A 20,261-nucleotide genomic window follows, 5' to 3' on the forward strand; every position below is an offset into this window, starting at 1 on the left:
CCACCTTTTATTAAATCTATTCCCTTCACCTCTATCTTCCACACTCTTTTTCCTAGTCCTTTCATCACTATCATGGGGGATACCTTTTTTTCATATGCCCATACCGTACATATACCATATATCCATACATACATATACCAATGGACTGTCCCCCCTCCCCTATAAGGGTGTGTGTGTGGCTAAGTCTAAGTTCACACCCACCCTACATCCATCAAAGACCTATTTGTTTTCCCTTCTGTCTTTGCACCTCATGGATAACGGATCAACTCTTTCCCCCATCACACTGCCCAGGTCAAAGGCATTGCAGCAAGACCCTACACCTGGAGATGGTTTACGTCCCACCATTTCATTTTATGACAACCCGCCCCCACCCCCCCATCCATTTACAACCACTCTTCCTTTAGTTCTCTTTTATACTTTCTTCCTTGCATGAGAGACACTGCCCTTGCAGCCAATGCCAACTTTATTCCATTTTCAATTAGTACATACATATACCAAAGGCTTTTTCCCCCTTACACAGGGGGTAGCCAAAATGAAAAAGGCATAGAAACACTCCTACCTATTCCATTCCAATCAAGTTTATATAGTAGACAATTCTGAATAACAAACAGGTAGTTACTATATTAAATTCTTAGTTAACAGGTGGTTCCATTCTTACCGTCCTTGTTCAACCACAGTAGTAAGCATGACAATAAGTGTAGACTGTTGCTCCCAGACCATCAACCAGAAGTCGCAACAGGTACCTGCCAGAGGACCTTGACATGCAATATACCGGTTGATGATGCCAGACCCAGGTATTTCCATATTTACATACGAAGCATTAATGTAATCTCCAGACTGCGGGTGCGAAGTAAGAACTACTCGTGTTGAATCATCTGTAAACAAATAAAGTGCCATTAGCGATGCAATCACAGCAATAACATATCTTCTGTATTCTTAATCTCCTTCAACTATTTAATATTTAATCATATAAAAAAAATTATAACCATAATTTCAACGTATATTACAAAACATCACAAGAGCACAACAACGTTTCTAAAAAAATCTAGTTTGCAAACTTACAAGGTGAAATATCTCTATATCTGTTTTTCTTTTCATTTTCTTGCCTCCGGGCCTCAAGCATAGTAAGTCCGGGCTTTCTCCTATAAAGCTGCTCAAACTGTGCTACCAAGGAACCAGCCTCCAAACCTTCTGCTAACAGAAGGAGGGACTCGTGTAGGGGCTCTGTGTGTTCCCCGGCAGCCACCCCAACACCCATGCCCTTGTTACCAGGGAGGGCAACTTCTGGAACGTACTGAAAAGCAGGCTCTTCCAGTTCTTCAGCAAGGTACACTGTAAAAAAATGACAACTGTATTAATGCCGGTGAAAAGAATGCAAAATATATAAGTGAATGGATATTGTTAATGCATGAGAGAGATCAGTGATGGGTACTTGCTTATGATGGTCCTGCATGATGAACATTGAAAAAAAAAAAAAAAAAAAAAAAAAAAAAAAAAAAAATAATAATAATAATAATAATAATAAATAAATAAATAAAATACATACGTACATATACCAAAGGCTTCTCCCCCCTTACAAGGGAGGTAGCCAAAAAACAAAGTCATAAAAACCATTCCAACCCATTCCATCCCTAATACACTCCACTCCCCTCCACCCTCTCTCTTATCTTGGCACATATACCAATGGCTTTTCCTCCCCTTTACAAGGAAGGTAGCCAAAGTCAAAAGGCATAATTCCACTCCCACCCATTTCATCCCCACACACTCCATTTCCCTTCACCACCCCTCCCTCCCTCTTTTCTTGGCTCCTTCTGGATGATGGGTCATCCCTGCATCTCTCCCATTGCCCTGGGTCAGAAGCAATGCAGCAAGACACATCAAGGTTGCTTCATTTAATCAGTGACCCCTCCTCTCAGTCCCTTCATACATAAAAAGAGAGAACAAGGTGAAATCCCTTTGGGGTGTCAAAATATCATTCACACATAACCACTACCTAACCCACTCCCTTCCATGCACCACATCATCCATACACAACCATTCTCCACTCACCCCTATCTTCTGTCTTCTTCCTTCCTTCCTTGACAGACATCCGCCTCTTTCTCAACGTCCCTTTTGCCCCATCCATCCATCTCATCCTTGGTCGCCCCCTCATGTTCACTCCATCCACCTCTGGCTTCCACACTTCTACTAACCTTCTTCACTCATTCTTTCCATGTGTCCAAACCATTCCAATACTCTATCATCAACCCTATCTCCCAACTCCCTTTCCACTCCCACTCTCCTCCTCACCTCATTTCTCACTTTATCCAGTGTAGTAACCCCTACCATACTTAGACATTTCATCTCAAACATATCTAAACCCTTCCTCTCTTATGCTCCATGTTTCTCCTTCAAAAAGATTGAAATGATCTTGATAAATGAAAATACTGAGAAAAGTAATAAATTCAGAATCTTCTATCACATTAATATATATATATATATATATATATATATATATATATATATATATATATATATATATATAAAATTTGGCCCGGGGTCAAGGTTGCGGGTTCAGGGGAGCGAAGGCCCCGGAAGCTCCTAGATTCTAGCATTTTTTAAGCCATTCTAACTAGGTATGAACTACTTTTGAAACACCATGATCACAATAAATCCTATCCCCTGTGAATACCTTTGCATGTCCACTTTATTTCAAAGTAATTATTGATGGAAGATACCATTGTTCTACAGAAGGGTGACTGCATTACAGTAATAACATGACTGAGTGAATGGAGCTTAATGTTAGGTTAGGTTAGGTTTGGTTATGTATTTGAAAACAACCACTGCAAGTTATATTCAACATCCATCCTTTCCACGGTCTCTTCACATACTGCCGCGTAACGCCCAACTTTGCTAGGGAGTCGCCTAGCGCGTAATTGCGCTTCGCAAACTAGTGCGCATTAAATTTCCATTTTTTCAAATTCCTTTCATTTCTCCACAAAATAAATGTTATATTCGTATTCAGCACTAAAATCTGTATTACTGGCGAAAATTTGGTGAAAAAATTCTGCATGCCGTAAAATGGAAAAGATCCAAACGCGGAACCCTCTACACGCGGTCCCACTCCAGCCACGGACGGACGATAAGACCCCCCCCCCGCCCGAACAATTTCTCGAATTCATGTCGATCTCAAAAACGGTCCCCAGAGCCATATATCCGCGGAAGATTATCACCCCTGATATGTATGTGTATATATATATATATATATATATATGTATGTATATATATGTATATATTATATATATATATATATATATATATATATATATATATATATATATATATATATATATAATATACAGTATACACATAAGTGTCTACAATAGAGGTGGGAAAATGTTGGCATCATGCATAAACCATTTGCCTATTAACATCAAATGCTCTAAGAACCACATTTTGTTATGAGGTGTAGCATTTACCCCTTTTCTAGATGACTCATATACTGAAAATATATGACGAAATGACCCAGGTAAGAAGATAACACAGGGCTGAAAAAATTCTTTGAAGAAGCCTTTGTAAATTACTCGTACATGCACACACACACACACAGTGTATGTATATATATATATATATATATATATATATATATATATATATATATATATATATATATATATATATATATATATATATATATATATATATACAAGCATACATACGGCTTGATGGCCCACCCAAAATTAGAAACAACAGCAGCATCGCTGTTCTGCGAGCCGGCACATCATTTTTAGTGGGCAATGAATTGTATAAGATGTAACAATCACGAGTCCAACACGTGTTCCACGACCGTGGGATCGTGGTGAATCACACATATTTTAGCAATTTCGTTGGGAAAAAACCATCTGCATGAATGATCTTTTGTGATTTTCAATTATCATACATTTGGTTTCTGCATTCAAGACATCCGTCGTCCGAAGGGCATCAGTCAAAGTAAGTAGAATTTTAGTTTGAAGTTTCCTGGATGATGGGATGACCATGATATCTTGTAATTGAAAGTGCCCTCTCTCGAATAGGGAGAGCTGCAGTCTTGTATCTTGTGCTTGTCCTATAATTTCGATAATATCACCTCCGCAGATTACCGAAATCGGCGCAATTGGCCCATACTATCCCGGCATCGACACACCTTTACTTTATCAGCGCTTCTGACTGGCCGACACGTCTTCCTCTCTTTGTTCCTATTGTCTATCATTTTCGGTATCTGGTCCTCTTTTTTTTCACTATAAGACCCTTTAACCCAACCGTTTTCTTTAATGTACATAGTGTATGAAACGTCAAGCATTAAATTCTTCTTTTTCACCCGTTCAACTCCGTGAATGAGAAAACTAAGCCTCCACAAGACAGTGCAGATATTGTTTTCTTCAACGACACAAAAACACACGATTGGTGCATCATTTAAAAATTCAAATTCGTTAATAATGGCATTCCCTCACTGGAAGGGATATCGTAATGGCATCCCTTCACCGGAAGGAATATATTTAATACTATTCCTCTGAACACATTCTAATACACCTTAGAATTAGAATAGAGTCAGATGATTGCTGCGCAATTATACATTTTAAACAATCTAGGAAACATACATCTTTCATAAGTAATGTAGCAATCAAACTATTCACTTTCGAGCAACATTCATCTCAGCAAGGTCACACATGACTTGACTTCATACTATGGAAACTGTACTTGGTAATGTGACGTACCATTAGCAAACCAAATTCAAACCGACGTTAGCTGACTTTAGACGACCTTTTGTTGAACTTTACAAGGAAGATAGCTTGCACTACTATAACCAACACCATCACGACCTGTCGAGGGACAGCAACGAAAACCGGTTGCGAGTTTTGCTGACCGTCTCTGTACTCACTCCAAACATACAGGCAGATTACACAATTATAATTTTGTTAATTTCTGCACTATAACTGCCAGTAACAGTTTCACTTGACAACACGGCAACACTTATGGTAATGAGCAACTTGCAGTTACTTATTTATGTGACAAGCAGAGACGATATGTCACTGGTAGTAGTGGAAGCTTTGTGAGGTCACTAATGGCATTACGTTAACAAGATCTATTTCTATTCCCGAAACATTCCGTGATACTGAAGAGGGAATCGTGGAAACTCGTTATACTGTATTTTTTACGTGGTAAATAGAGGATAAGGATAGTGATGAAGAATTTTATGTTTATGTTTGCATTATTTTTTAACTTTCCTCATGGAGATTTGTGTATTTTCAGAATCCTCATCATTCCTGTAGTCTGAATGAAGAGTGCTGAAATAACTGATGTATATTTATTATGAGGATTGGACCTGACTAGCTTATTGCCTGCACCCTCAAATCAAGCAAGATGTCTATGATTCTTTTTGTTGCCTATATGACAAAAAATTAACATTTATCAACGAAAATTTTAATTTGCCATTTATTATTCCACTCAACTAAACGATTAAGTCAGACTGTAGTTGGTCTCCATCTGATGCATTACTGATTTTACATGCAATTTCAGTGACGTCCGCAAATCTTGATATTTTACATGCTAGACCAAAATCCATACCATGGCATCGGTACCAGTTGTTTTCTTTCAGTCAGCCAATCTTTGACCCACTTATGAATATTATTTATTATGCAGTTATGAATTAAATTCATCGAGTAGTCGATTGTGCGGTACTGTAATAATCGATTTTCGGAAATCCACATATATTATATCGACTGATCTTACTTCGCTATATATCCTAAGAGCACTATTTAAAAAAATCAAGGAAGTTGGTCAAATATGAATGTTTTCTTCTAAAACCTTGTTGTGTCTTTTGTTAAATTGTTAGCTCCAAGGAAGCCCTCAATCCACTTTGAATAGTTTCCATAACTCTGCATACAACTGGCATCCCTTCCAGTTCACCAAATGGTTAATTAAGATCCGGGTGAGTGACAGCCCCCCACCAAAAAAAAATAAAAAAAATTATATATATATATATATATATATATATATATATTACTAAATAAAATAAAATAAATTATGTAAAATTAATAGGACGATAAATATTGGGTAGAGATTTGTTACCTTTTTTTTTTTTACATCCGGGGGTTACATTAGCAATTTCCATTCTTGGAATAATTTATCAGAAGCTAAGGATTTATTGGAGAAAAAAAAAAAAAAAAAAAAAAAATCATGGTTTACAAATTTCATTTATAGCTTCTTTTAAAATCCTTGGGAAAATACTGCCTGGTCCTGGCATTTTATTTGTCTTTACTTCATCAATCTGATGTCCGACTTAAACATAAAAGAAAAGTTAGCTATTATTTTATCACTGTAATATATATGTTACTTGGGCTTGGTGAAGAAGGGAGTGGATGGATGCTCAGATTATTTTTCGGTGTTTACCATGGCAAGAAGTCGGTTTACAAAGTCTATGTCAACCAAAAGAGGCGACCACAGACCGCAACCCAATTAGAGACACGAGGTATAATTTAGAGACCGGCTGAGCCTGAAAGACAACTGTATCCTGAGCCAACATCGGAAGCCCTATAGGCTATATACATTTGGGCAGAAAAGATGCATACTTCTAGGCCTCTACAAAATGGCCTAGAATTTACAAGAGTTGAGTTTTTCCCCCCCCATACAAATGCCTTTCCTACAGGTGCAATATGGCTGTAGCCTAACATGAATGATATGAGGCTGAAGGCCAGCTATTCTTACATATCTCCTAGCTGTCCACCCACACACAGCAACAACGATACAATAAGCATAAGTATCACATTGGAGAGTATTTGGGGGATTACATACACCACTACTACTGATATTACAGTATAATGAAATTGTGATTTTCTTAATATGTATAGACAGATGCAAAATAGTTATTTAATACACAAGCCATTTCTATATCATCACTTGTATATTCACCATTTTAATATGAGAGGGCCATTGTTATAAGTAATTATTTTCTTTTTATTTACATATCTAAAACTATTTTGGATTCTTATGAGTTTCTTCACTTCATACCAGTATCTCTCAAAAAGTAGTCCATTAATTTGATTTTTTGTTGCAATGTATTTATTATAACCTTTTCTTTTCTTTGTAAGACTTATTTAAATTTCTTTATTCATTTATTTAGGCTTTGCATTGAATCTTGAATGTCTACTTTTCATAAGGTACACTGCTTTATTTTATGTACAAATAAACAATTCACATGCTTCATTGCCATTTTCACTCAAACTAATTTTACTCTGATCAGCAGCCACCAGTTTCTTCAGAGATGATCAAAGTTGGCCCTACAAAACCAGGAACTTTTTTCTACACTGATAATTTCATTATTTTCTTTAATTAATATTGAATGTATCCTATGATTGCTTGAACTAAATTCAGGGCCAATATTTACATTGTTCACAAGTTCGCTGTTGGTTGATACAATCCATAATATTATTGCCACAAGTTGGCTCCTTGATGTGTTGGCAAAGTGCTCTTTCAAGTAAACAATTATATAATTATAATCCTGATTGCTGTCTCAGCTGACCACCCCAATTTTGTACTGGCAAATTAAAGTCACCAAAATTATGGTTTCATGTGAACAGCATCTTTCACCTATTTGATCACTTAACCCTTCATCAATATTTGTAGTTTGACTAAGTAGTCTAAAAAGTAATCCAACAACAATTTTATGTTGTCTGCTCTGCAACACCACACCACTCCTCAACATTGGGCACTCTCCAATGCACTCCTCTCCAGCTTTCAGAATTTCATGTTTAAAAGTGTCCCACAGATCTTCAGTGTCATCGAGAGAGCTAATTACTTCAAATTGATAAGAGATTGCTACTACATACTCCAGGGCACATACATCATCCTTGACTTTCTCAGGATTCTCCTGAATTTGATACGCAGTCTCAGTGTTGCACCAACAAGTCTATGATGAGTCCCAAAGAATTCAGCACTTCAATAGCCCCTACAGTTCTGTAAGATCTTCCAATGAGTGCTAACAAGTATGTGATCAATCTTCAAGGCCATGCCTCTGGTATTACTATACCATGTTCATCGCCATGGCTCTCGTCTCTGGAACCAAGAACCCCCAATCCTCAGCCTTCTGGACTTTGCAAAGTTCAGGAGGAGGGAACTGTTTATGTCCCTGGTTCCAGAACAATGGGGGGCCAGTAAATACTTCATAGCCAGCTCTGTGGGTGCCAGAAACTGAACTGAAGTCATCTAAAAAACAATTAGTGTGTCTTGTGGCTCACACTGGTCAACTATAGATTCAAGTATGACATAAAACATTTTCTCTTCGAGGTTATATGCCTGAGTAGGAGCATATACTGCTATAAGGGAGATGAAGCCCAATGTGTGCTTCAGCCTCACCAGCATCATATGCTCATCAACTGGCATAACCTTTACAACAGCATGCTGTAGTAGGCTAGATATGGCTACAGCTACTCCCATATGGTGGGTCTCATTGGTTTAGCTCGATCAGAAATAGGTGCAACCCTCACTGCTGATCTTGCCACTGCCTGGTTTTCTCACGTCAGAGAGCCACTATATCCAATCTAAGCTTCCTGAGCTCTCCCAAGGTATTTTGTCATCCTGGGAGAGAATTTTCCAGGCACTCACACAACACAGCTCACCAGAAGTTCAGCCCGGGCCTGGCTCGACATGTTTGTGTCTCATTTGCAACACCCTGGCACCCTGCACAGCGGATTTGGTGATTTTGAAAGTGACAATATGGCTGCCATGAACATTTGCCTAGGGTTGGCCCTCCCATGCCCCAACCCACTATCAAGTTCAACAAGGGGAGACCAGGGTTTGGGCAGACATATTAACCCAATAGTCCAAGAGGTCATGGGAGAGTATACACACCCATCACTTTAACACAAGAGGAGGATAGCCATGGACTGTGCAGTGTTAGTTCAAGTGGTACTTGTTTGACTCAGAGCATGCTCAACCTGTTGATTCAAGTCAATCAGCCCAGCTGAAAAATATTTGGAAGAATTGATAAAAGACAAACTGTCACCTGACAGACATATCAGCAGGATTATGGGAGAGACATATGCATAGTTCCAGATAATTAAAGTGGATTTTTATTATATGAATAAAGATATATATATATATATAAACCTGATCCATCAAAGACTGGAATATATCAGTGGTATGGTCCCCATACAGAGTAAAAGATATAAGCAAGATTGAGAGAATACAATGGGGAGCAACCATACTGGTCCCCAGCCTGGCAGATAAACCATACAAGGAAAGACTAAAAGCACCGAATCTCCCAACTCTGAGAGAAGAGAAAGGTGATACAATTCAGGTCACTATGGAGGATCATTTACATTGACAGAAGAGATATCTTGATTAAGGGGTAGGAGGGCTTCAAGACTTCATGAGAACAAATTAACCCTTTACCAGGCAAGGATGAGTAAACTTGTCTTCACATAAGTTTTCTTTTTCCGAGTCCCCTCGGTCACCTCATAACAATGCTCAAAGAGCGTTTTACTATAGAGCTTCTTAAAGTCTGAGATGTCCATGGGCTAGAGTAAAGGAATGGTGTTGGGAGGCAGGAACTGGATCTTGATGAATTGAAATTCATCAAGGTCATCTTCAAGACTTGGAAGATGGGCAGGAGCGTTGTTCACAACAAATAAGACAACTCTCTTCTCTTCCTCCACAACCACCAAATACCAGCCTCCGGAAACATATTCATAATCATATCACTCACTGCTCCATTAACACACTGAAAGACAACACACTGCTGCATGCCAGACCCCCTGATATCCACCCTTCTGAATCCTCTCTCCCACGAAAGGACAGAGTCCACTTGGCCAGACTGCGGTGTGGTCACCACCCAGCACTTCTAAGCTACCAGAAGAGGCTGGATGACCACGTTGTGAACAGCTGCCCAGGATGTAACACTTCACCCCATACCATACAACACATAATGGAAGACTGCATTATACACAATCATGCACGCAAACAACAGAACATACGTTCTATAAAGGATTTGTGGGAAAACCCAGTTTCGGCTATGGCATTCCTTGGGGAGACGGGACTGCTCGGACAGACAGTCTAGGGAACGACAACAACAACAACAACAAATAAGACATGAAGAGGTAAATTCATCTCAAGCACATATCTTTTTTCACAGAAGGACCAAACACCTCATTGATCCAATCGGTAAAAAGGTCACTTGTCACCCAAGCCATACTGTTGGGCCTCCACATCACACTTGACTTGCTCTTCTGGACTTTACACTTCTTAAAGGCTCGTGGATTTTCTGAATGATAAATGAGCAGTGGTTTCACTTTCAAATCGCCACTTGCATTGGCACAAAACAGTAGCATGAGATAGTCTTTCATTAGTTTGTGGCCAGGTAATGCCTTCTCCTCCGCTGTTATATGGGTTTGCTTCGGCGTCTTCCAGAAAAGACCCATTGTGCCACAATTAAAAACTTACTGTGGCAGGTAACTCTCATCATCCACAAGCTTCCTAAAGTCAATGCTGAAGTTCTCTGCTGCCTTTGTGTCAGAGCATGTTGCTTCACCATGTCTCGCGACACTGTGGATGCTGGTTCTTCTTTTAAACTTCTCCAACCACTCATGGCTTGCCTTGAATGCTTCTTCTTTGTCCTTTGTTGCTCCTGGCCTTTTCTTAACAAGGTCAGCGAAAATGACTTTCACCTTTTCACAAATGATATTCTTGTTAATAGTGTCACCTTGCATTTGCTTCTTGTTGATCCACATGAGAAGCAACCTTTCAATATCGTCAAGAATACATGACCAATGCAAATTCTTGTCATTCCCTTTGAAGCATCTATCTCCTTAATCTTGTCCTTGTTCTTGAGGATAGTGCAAGTTCTTAATGTAGTCTGATTGTATGTGCATGCTAGGTCAGTCACACACTTCATTTTCACTTCTCAATGACTTCATATTTTAGTTCTATGGTAATTTGTCTTCTCTTATCCCTGTCTTCTTGTGGTTTTTTTTTTTTCTTCAGAGACATTCTTTGCCACCAACCCCCCATCCCCCAGCCCACAAAAAAATCTGAACACAACTTTGGATAATGTATGATAACAAGTGACACTAAGATGCTGGTGTAATGAGTGCTAAACACAGACTGATAGCTGAGCTTCCTGGTAACACAAACAGAATAATCACTCCTTGTATGTATCTGACTCCCATCACTGGCTGCGTACTGAACGTATATAACAAACTGATCTATGGCACATTCTTCTCTCACTAATCAATCACCACATTAGCAATTGTTTCATTTGCAATTACATTTTATAATCCACAGTTACCACAATGCAATTATTACAATACGGTTGGAAAATATCCAGAATTGCACCCACAGAAAATCTTATTTAAAAAATATGTTTTCTACTGTTTTGGACAATTCTAGTGCACTTTTCTTCTATGAAAATTGTGCCAAAAATATCACATTTTTGAGTTATGCACCCTCCTACAATTCTATCAGTAAAATATTTGAAATAGAAACAGGGTTTTAAACCAGTGTGTATGATTCTATGACTTGTTAGTTCATGAACTTTCTATTAGAAATACCTTGTTTCTGAGGAATTCCATCCCCTCCCCCTTCACAATTTTGGGAGTGAGAACCTGGGAGTTGGGATTCAGGAGTTTTGGGTGGGGAAGTATAAGATGAGTGGGTAATTTTAATCTAACTAAATCAAACCTAATCTAACCTACCCAATCCCACACATGCATAACCTAGTACAGTGAGTCCTCCTTATACAGTAATTCTTTATCTGGTAAATTCACAGTTATGGTATTTGGTAATTACTACCCTCGATTCTATTTATGGTAAGAAAAATTCACAGATATGGTATCCGCTCGTGTTTTGAAGATGAAAGAGCCGGGAAAAGGTACGTCTGCCATATCCTATTATTACATGTTATAATGGTTTTGGTATACAGTAATTTCAATTTGTGGTGAGGTTTTCAGGAACGCATATGTACCGTATAACGAGGAGTTACTGTATTATAACCATCGTATTCAAACTAAAGGTGGGAGTTGTGGCCAACACTGATTGGCAGAAAGAGTCCGATGACACTCATGATTACATATTAGCTAGAAAGAAAATAGGCATAACTCGAAAACATGTCATTCACTACAGAAATGCCATAGAAGAAAAGTGTGTAAGAATGGTCCAAAATAATAGATGATCATACTGCGGGTAATACTGGATATTTTTTGTACACTCATCAACCAAGTTACTTGAAAACTACAAGATTTACTGGATATGGAGGAGAGAGAGAGAGAGAGAGAGAGAGAGAGAGAGAGAGAGAGAAAAAGATTCCAAGGTCAAAGTAAAAAATCCAAAATCTAGTAGAAAATTTCAAACAGTGGCAACACTGGCCAAGAAGCAGACAGGAACAAGCTAGCCCAAGTCACAAGGAGACTCCTCATGGTAAGAAATTGAGATTTCCCACTTTGGAGTGAAGAGATGCAACATGATAATGATATTTAAGGTAGAAAAAGGTTTAGAGAAAGTGGATGGAAAAGAATCACTGGTACAAGATGAAAGATCAACAAAGTCATGGAAAATATAACCCAAGTCAACATAGCAAAAAAAATTTAAGGCAAGGTTTGACGAATGGGGAAAAAGAAATCAGACCCCATGAGTTATGTTCCAACCCCATAGATGACAACTAGATAAGTACACATTTTTGATTGAGTAGTGGTATGGTTCTCAACTGCAAATTCAACGACCCCCCAAAACATAAAATACCATAGGAGGTGGTAAGGTCATACAGAATGAAGAACATAAACAAGATCATGAGAATATGATAGGCAGCTACCAAACTGGTCCCCAGCCTGGCAGATAAACCATACAAGACCTAAAAACATTGAGTCTGCCAACTTTGAAAAATTAAAGAGAAACGGGTGATATGATTACAGTATTCAGGTCACTAAAAGGAAAAGATTACATTGACAGAAGAGATCCCTTGATTAAGGATAGGAGGGTTTTAAAAGGTCGTGAGAACAAATTAAAGAACACTACATGTCTCATGGAAGTGAAGAAATACAGTTTTCCATATAGATGTGTAAATACTTGAATAACTCGGATGATGATATGGCCCAAGCTCAAACAATCCATTGATTTCAAATAAATATGATAATTGGAAACCAAGGAAATAGATAAGCTGGAACAGTACATGAATTTGAGGCTAAGTATGATAAATTGGAGATTAGGAAATGGGATTCAACAAGCATTGCTCTTTTCCTATGTACTACAATAGGATAAATACACACACACTACTACCTGAAATCCATACCATACTTACCATTTTGTTTGACTGTTAAGACAAGTTCACCCGAATGACATTCCCTGGAGGCACGAATGAAGTTGACCACCTGCTCATGGGTCATTGCCGACACATCTCGGCCATTAATGAGCAGCACCTGTGGATAAAAATGTAATAAATTCTTATTAAGTTTGTAATGTTAATGGAAGAATACAGCTGCCTAAGTTATATTATTTAGGATGCATGTGTTAAAGTTTCAAGAATATTGTCACATAGTGAACATAAGACAAATCCTTCACTTTTTCCCTCCCCCCCATTACTGAAAGTGGTCCTCTGGAATGACATTTGGTATCTGGACCAAAAATGATATTTCAATTAAGATGGATTTGTGGGCCCAATGACTGACTGTTGTTGGGTTCCTAGATATATGCTGAGTACAGTATAACAATATACACCACACTGCAGCATGTTCCACATTATGAACTCTCCCTGTCCTATCAACGGTACTATATAGTATTATGTCCTTTTGCTGAACAACCACACCATCCATATGCATTGTTGTGATGGTGAATATGAGCAACAGTATAACTTTTAGTTTTTTCATATACACAAGCATATAATGTAAACTCTGCCATGGGAATGGTGTTAACCAGTACTATGTCAGTCCCAAGCCCTGGTAAAAGAGGAGGGTTGCTGTGACAGGTCTAGCAAACCAGCAGCGTAAAAAAAATTTTTGCTCAAGAAATGCATAGGCAGCCTCGGAACAGATGGATCCACACAAGCATATAGATGACAAGTGTTAACATCTCCATGCTGGTATATCTACTGTATTCAAAAGATTATTTTTACATGTCAGAATCAACATCCTTAAAAAAACGTGGCTATTTTTCAATATTTGTTCAAACTTAGAGAGCATTTAGTTATAACACTGTAAATACTCAAGGTATGACCAACCTCACCAGCCAGTCCACCATCACTGTACCTCCCTTTTTTTGGATACTCTGCACACCCATCTAACCTAAGTGCCTTGCCTGCTCTCATCATTTTAATAACTGCTTTCACTTCATTTTCTCTTATTTCTCCTCCATTTTCCTCATCCATCACTCTCATTTTCTTAGTGCCTCCCACTGTAACCACCTTTCCCTCCCTATCCTCCTCGTTTAAGAACTCCCTAAAATGCTTGGCCCATCTGCCTCTTACCACCAGCTCTTCAGTTATCATTTCTTCATCTGCACCTTTTACCTTTTCTTCTCTACTTCATTTACCTCCCCTTCCTCTCTTAATTTCCTTACAAAACATCTTTTTATTACTTTCAAATTTTTGTCATACTCTTCCCCCATTTAACATCTGCTCTCCTTTTTGCTTCCTTTATCTTATGTTTTATTTCTCATATTTTTTTTTTAACCCCTCATATCTTTCTCTTGTCCTACATGAATGAGCAGCCCTGTTTAGTGACCACTCTGCTCAATCCACCTGGGAAAGGGGGCAAGAAAAGGTGCCCTAAACATGGCCTCCCAAGCCTAACCACACTAGGAAGCTGACCCCCAGCATGGTTATTCATAATGTAGTAAGAATACTGACAATGATAATAATAATAATAATAATAAAATAACAGCAATGAGGAGGCAACATCCCATAACCAAAGTCCATATGTTGCACTCCTGCCCCACTCCACAACACCTCCCAGTGAGTGAAAAAAGTGGACCACCCTCAAACTCGAAAGTATTATAAATACACTACACCAGAAAACTTACAAAAATTAAGCTAAGTTTAAGGTGAAGTTGTGATACATGATGTATATACATAAAATATAAAATTGTAGCTATTATTACACTCTACTACTCCGCTAGATCTTGAACCTCAGGTAGATTCTGGTCTGCCAACAGTAATCCTCTCCATGTCCTTCAGTCCTGTGCTGCTGCCATCCAGGTTGCTTTATTTATTCCTTTTCTGTCCACACTGTCCATCCATCTCATTTGAGGTCTCCCTCTGGGTCTTCTTCCAGGCATTCTATCCATCATAACTTGTTTTGGAATTCTATGGTCCTCCATACGTGCTACATGCCCAGCCCATCTCAGTTTTGTTCTAATTATAAGATCTATTATTTTCTCTTGTTTAGTTATTTCTCGCAGCTCATTATTGTGTCGCCCTCTCCATCTATTCTCACTTTCATAAAAATTGGTCCAGTAATTTGCCTCAATATTGTATTCTCAAACACCAGTAGTCTTTGTTCCATTTGTTTTGTTAAGATCCATGTTTCACTGGCATATAAAACTATAGGTCATAGGATTGCATTGTAGATTCTTAATTTTGTATTTCTTGATATACCTCTCTTCTTTAATACTAGTATAAGGCTAAAATAACATCATTATAGGCATATCAAATATTATATATGATACATATATATGTGTGTGTGGACACAGTACAGCAGCAGTCCCCCCCCCAAAAAAAAAAAAAAAAAAAAAAAATTAATTCCTGGCTATGGCCCTGACTCAGCCCCCACATGTGATAACCCATACTCAAATTCAGACAAATGTAAACTGCACAAAAGATCACTCCCACATCATCCTCAGATTGGACAGTATACCAATATGAAAAGGAGGTCCTATGTGTGAGAGACTTGAATACACAAGTCCAGAAAAGCCCAAAAACGAGTACAAATCAGAAAAATCAGACCAGGAGTTACATGCAGAATCACTACAACTTGTCGGACAAACCCCCCTAAAAGGTCCACTCATACAACCACACCAAGAGAGACCACATACATACAATTCCCTTACAAACCACTACATCAAAGTCAATCTGTTTACCCCCGGTCCATCCTACACAAGATCCATAACCCTCAGGAAACCAGAAATAGCCTCTGAGCAGGTCCACATGTGATGGAGGAAAGATATATTGTGCTGATGTCTAGGGATTGTTAGTATGGGGCACTGTAGTTTGAGATGTTCTGTGTTTTCTGTGTGCTGGTTGCATCCGAGGCAGTTTGAATTTGTGGCTGGGTCTATTCTGAGTTGGTGCTGTTTCAATGCTGGATGGTGTACTGAACCCAAGAGTACCAGTGCAATTCTTAGCAAATGTGGGAGGGTTTTTTCTGTAGATTATCAAGTCTGGTGATTTGTCTTGAAGGGGTTGTTTAGTGATCCAAGTGTAATGTATTTTGTGTGGATGTTTTGTGTGGTACAGATGGTAGGTTGTTATATATGTTTGAGTGGTATGCTGTTGGTGTATTTTTTTGGCATTCTGTTGATGGTGCTTGAGAGATGTTGTGTGATGGGTATATAGTGTCAAGGATTTCAGTGCAGAACTCTGTTCCTGTTATCTTTGTGTGTTCCATGGTGAGGATTTTGGTTTCTGTATGCAGATGTCCAACTGAGGTAGACAAACCATTACATTTCCCATTAGAACCTGCAGCCAAATCACACATTGCAAACTCAACTGAAGCAAAAGAACCTGGAATACAACCCCCAATTTTCTCCAGTCCATCAAAACCTCACCCCACTCATCCATCTGAAGAAAAATACAGGAACCTTCTATACAAACCCCCAACACCAATCCAATGCAACTTTCACCCACAAACCCATTCATTTCCTCCTTTCTTCTATGCTAAGACTTGCAACTCTTCCATTCCAAGAAAATGTCTAATTCTCCAAGAGAAACCACTGAAGACATTATGGAGTACATCAACCATATCACACCAGTAAATTCCCCACCCCAAGAAATACCAATAAACCATTCCCCTTATTAAAACTAAAGACCCTTGTCTACAATAGCTATGTCTAGCCTAACATCCCTTGGTACAGTGAGTCCCCCTTATACGGTAATTCTTTATCCGGTAAATTCACAGTTACAGTATTTGGTAATTACTACCCTTGATTCTATTTACGGTAAGAAAAATTCACAGATATGGTATCTGCTAGATATTTTGAAGAGGAAAGAGCAGGGAGAAGGTACGTCTACCATATCCTATTATTACATGTTATAATGGGTTCGGTATGGTTCGGTATGCGGTATCAGGAACGCATATGTACCGTATAACGAGGACTTACTGTATTTAATTTTACTACGTCATGTACATGTTAGGGAAGAACATAAATCCTTGTAAGTTTCTTTTACTATTCCCCTCAATTGCTGTTCAATTTATTATTACAGTTTTGCCTTATCTCAAGTTACATAATTCACATTTTGTGTTTTTCATCAATGCTATCATCATCCTCTCCCATTTCATCTCCTCTATCCCTTCTCCACAAACAGCATTCCCACCTTTCACTTTGATAGTAATATCATTTAGCTCAGTTGCAACAAGGCAGATTATATCTGGTTTTCTCAAAATAATCACTGATCTCTAACTACTTTTAAACTCTCAACATTACCTTTCCTTCAATCTTTTCTCCTGCTTCCCTCCTTCAGCACTACCAATAATGAGTAGTGGTCCTACAAAATGGATGCCAGTGTATCGTCCCTCTGGTACATCTTCAAAACTCATCAACACCCTCACTTCTATCAATGGAGATGCATGACACTTAGTCTGGATCAGCCACAAGATATCTGTATCACATTCACCTGTACTTCCTCCACCTTTTCACATTGGGAGAACTGACAAATGGAGACTGCTACCTTCCTTCACTACTATTAGCCAGTGATAGGGAAACTGTCTTTCACAAGTGCAGTGATGTTATCAGTCCCAGAAATATTCATGGGTGGGCTTGAGGACTGCTGCCAGCCACTATGGGGCTCAGTTTCCAGTTAACTTGAGGCTACAACTAATATTGTCATTACTGGTCTATTACTATACAGTAAACCTCTGTCTTCTCGTTTCTTCCAGTGATTGTTTTTTACCTAACTTCTTCAAATAATTCTTGTATTTTTCCACTTTCTTCTTTCATTACATTTTTTCTTCTCCATACATCTTTGAACATACTCTTGCCTTTTAATTTCTATGTTCTAATGATTATCTCATTAACTGTAGTTTGCAATTTAAAGTAATACTTGGTTGCCTTGAGTTTCATTGATTGCATACCTGCAGTACCAGTGTCTGCTGTCCTATCTGGTAAAATCATCTGGTATTCCTAAAAAGCATTCTGTTTCCCTTTCTGTGTTGCAGTGTAACCTTGGATCTTAGATCACATAGCATAAGATATTAGGTCATGCATGTAAAAAAGATGAAAATAATCATGTTCATGGGAGTAGTTCATAATTACTTTGGTAGTGACAAAAATAATAATTCAACTTACCTCCATCAAATCTGTCCCAAATAATCTGCAAATATTATGAAAGCATAAGGACTAAAATGGCATAAATCTAGTTGTGGTACACACCTGGTCTCCTTCATTTAGTCTGGGGTAGCATCTGTCAGCTGGTGTGTTGGGAGCTACACGAGATACCAGTACAGGCAAGTTCTGGTCTGCACCACCTTTCACATTGAAGCCAAACTTGCCTATTTCATCTGGCTTCATACGTATAGTAACTAACCCATGGGCAGTTTCCTCACTCGCACCCGGCTATCAGACAGAGAGGCAGAGTGCGAGCATGACAGGACAAGACAGCAAGGGTGAGTTGGTGGTGAGTTAAGGAGAAATGGAATGCAGAAGTAGATGAAATGGTTGGTTGGGAGTTGTCGTCGTGGTGGAAGTGATGAGAGTAGCCAACACAATGAAGGTCATCCAGGCAGATGTCCAAAGGGTGCACACGTGCAAGGAGGCAGCCAGCATCAACGTCGCCATCAGCCATCATCCCCGTCACCAAGAGGAAGAAAGAGAAAAGAAGAGAAACCAAGTTAGATGGTACAATAGACTTGTATAGGCCAAGCATGATAGAATGCAGTATTGAATCCATCAACTAATGAAAAATTAGATTGTACTTCTCCAGGCAAGTTTGCAAATACCATCCATGTTTCATGCTGATATGAAAAATAGTAATGCACTAAAAATAAACAAGGCTTAAATACATCAAACATAACAAAAAATGTTTTGATCTGTCAATATACATAACTACTTTTTACATTTACCATAAGATCATAGCCTCCTCAAACATTGATTTTGAATTACCTCACTGTTAACCCATTAAACTCCGATGACAAGATGTCTTGTCATTTGGTCAAATAAAACAAAAAATCATAAAACACCAAAATGTTTGATCAAACATTTTGGTGTTTTATGATTTTTTGTTTTATTTGATCAAATGACAAGACATCTTGTCATCGGAGTTTAATGGGTTAATAGTGATTTATTTCATAAATGTTACAACAGCAAAGTAAATAAAAGCTGTCTCACATGTCATCAGTGTATATAGTAAAGAGATTTCAGGGCAGAAGTTTTTAAGCCAGTCTGACTCCTGGATGCTAGTATATGCATCAGGTTAATGAACATTTTGTACATTCAATTTGTAGCAATGGCATAGTGTGAGTCTCTTGCTATGCAGACCCTGGGTTAAAGCTAGCTGACAGCTGGGTTTCATGATGTGAATTATTTCACTGACACTGGTAATTTATTCCATATATATATACATACATACATACATACATATACATATATATATATATTGGTATCATGACCTTTGAAGAAGCCTCATAGGGCAAAACTGGTTAGGAATAAAGTCTCTGTTCCCAACCATGTGATTTCCAATCTTACCACTCACACACACACACATATAGATATATATATATATATATATATATATATATATATATACACATATATATAATATACACACACATATATATATATGAATACATAAACATGCACACTCAATATATTCAGCCTGAAGATGGTCTCCAGCAAAGACCAAAACATTGCACACTGCCAGCCCAACATTGTAAGGTTGCAAGAGAAATAGAAATTCCAAATAAAAAGTTAAACTATGCAGAAACAGCAATACCACTTAATCTCATTTGTCTACAAGAATATATATATATATTATATGTAGTAATTCCTTTCTTTACTTAGTTACTACATATACAATAAAGGAGAGTACATAACTCTCCTTTATTGTGTATGTA

The 20,261-nt window shown here is 38.3% G+C and overlaps 1 protein-coding gene across 5 annotated transcripts in view; it reads right to left on the bottom strand.

The window, feature by feature from the left end:
• LOC143034595 (tyrosine-protein phosphatase non-receptor type 4-like) overlaps nucleotides 1–20,261 on the bottom strand; it is a 279,323-nt gene that overhangs the window by 14,159 nt on the left and 244,903 nt on the right. For all 5 annotated transcript variants that reach the window (XM_076200888.1, XM_076200887.1, XM_076200885.1 and 2 more), the window contains 4 exons: nucleotides 18,583–18,765; nucleotides 13,304–13,421; nucleotides 1,063–1,332; nucleotides 659–875 (listed from right to left, as the gene is read on the bottom strand). In XM_076200888.1, coding sequence (XP_076057003.1) covers nucleotides 659–875; nucleotides 1,063–1,332; nucleotides 13,304–13,421; nucleotides 18,583–18,765 — 788 coding nt within the window. The remainder of the gene's footprint in view (nucleotides 1–658; nucleotides 876–1,062; nucleotides 1,333–13,303; nucleotides 13,422–18,582; nucleotides 18,766–20,261) is intronic.

The sequence above is a fragment of the Oratosquilla oratoria genome, chromosome 17, assembly GCF_046742065.1.
Source record: "Oratosquilla oratoria isolate Oo_2021 chromosome 17, ASM4674206v1, whole genome shotgun sequence".
Taxonomy (NCBI): domain Eukaryota; kingdom Metazoa; phylum Arthropoda; class Malacostraca; order Stomatopoda; family Squillidae; genus Oratosquilla; species Oratosquilla oratoria.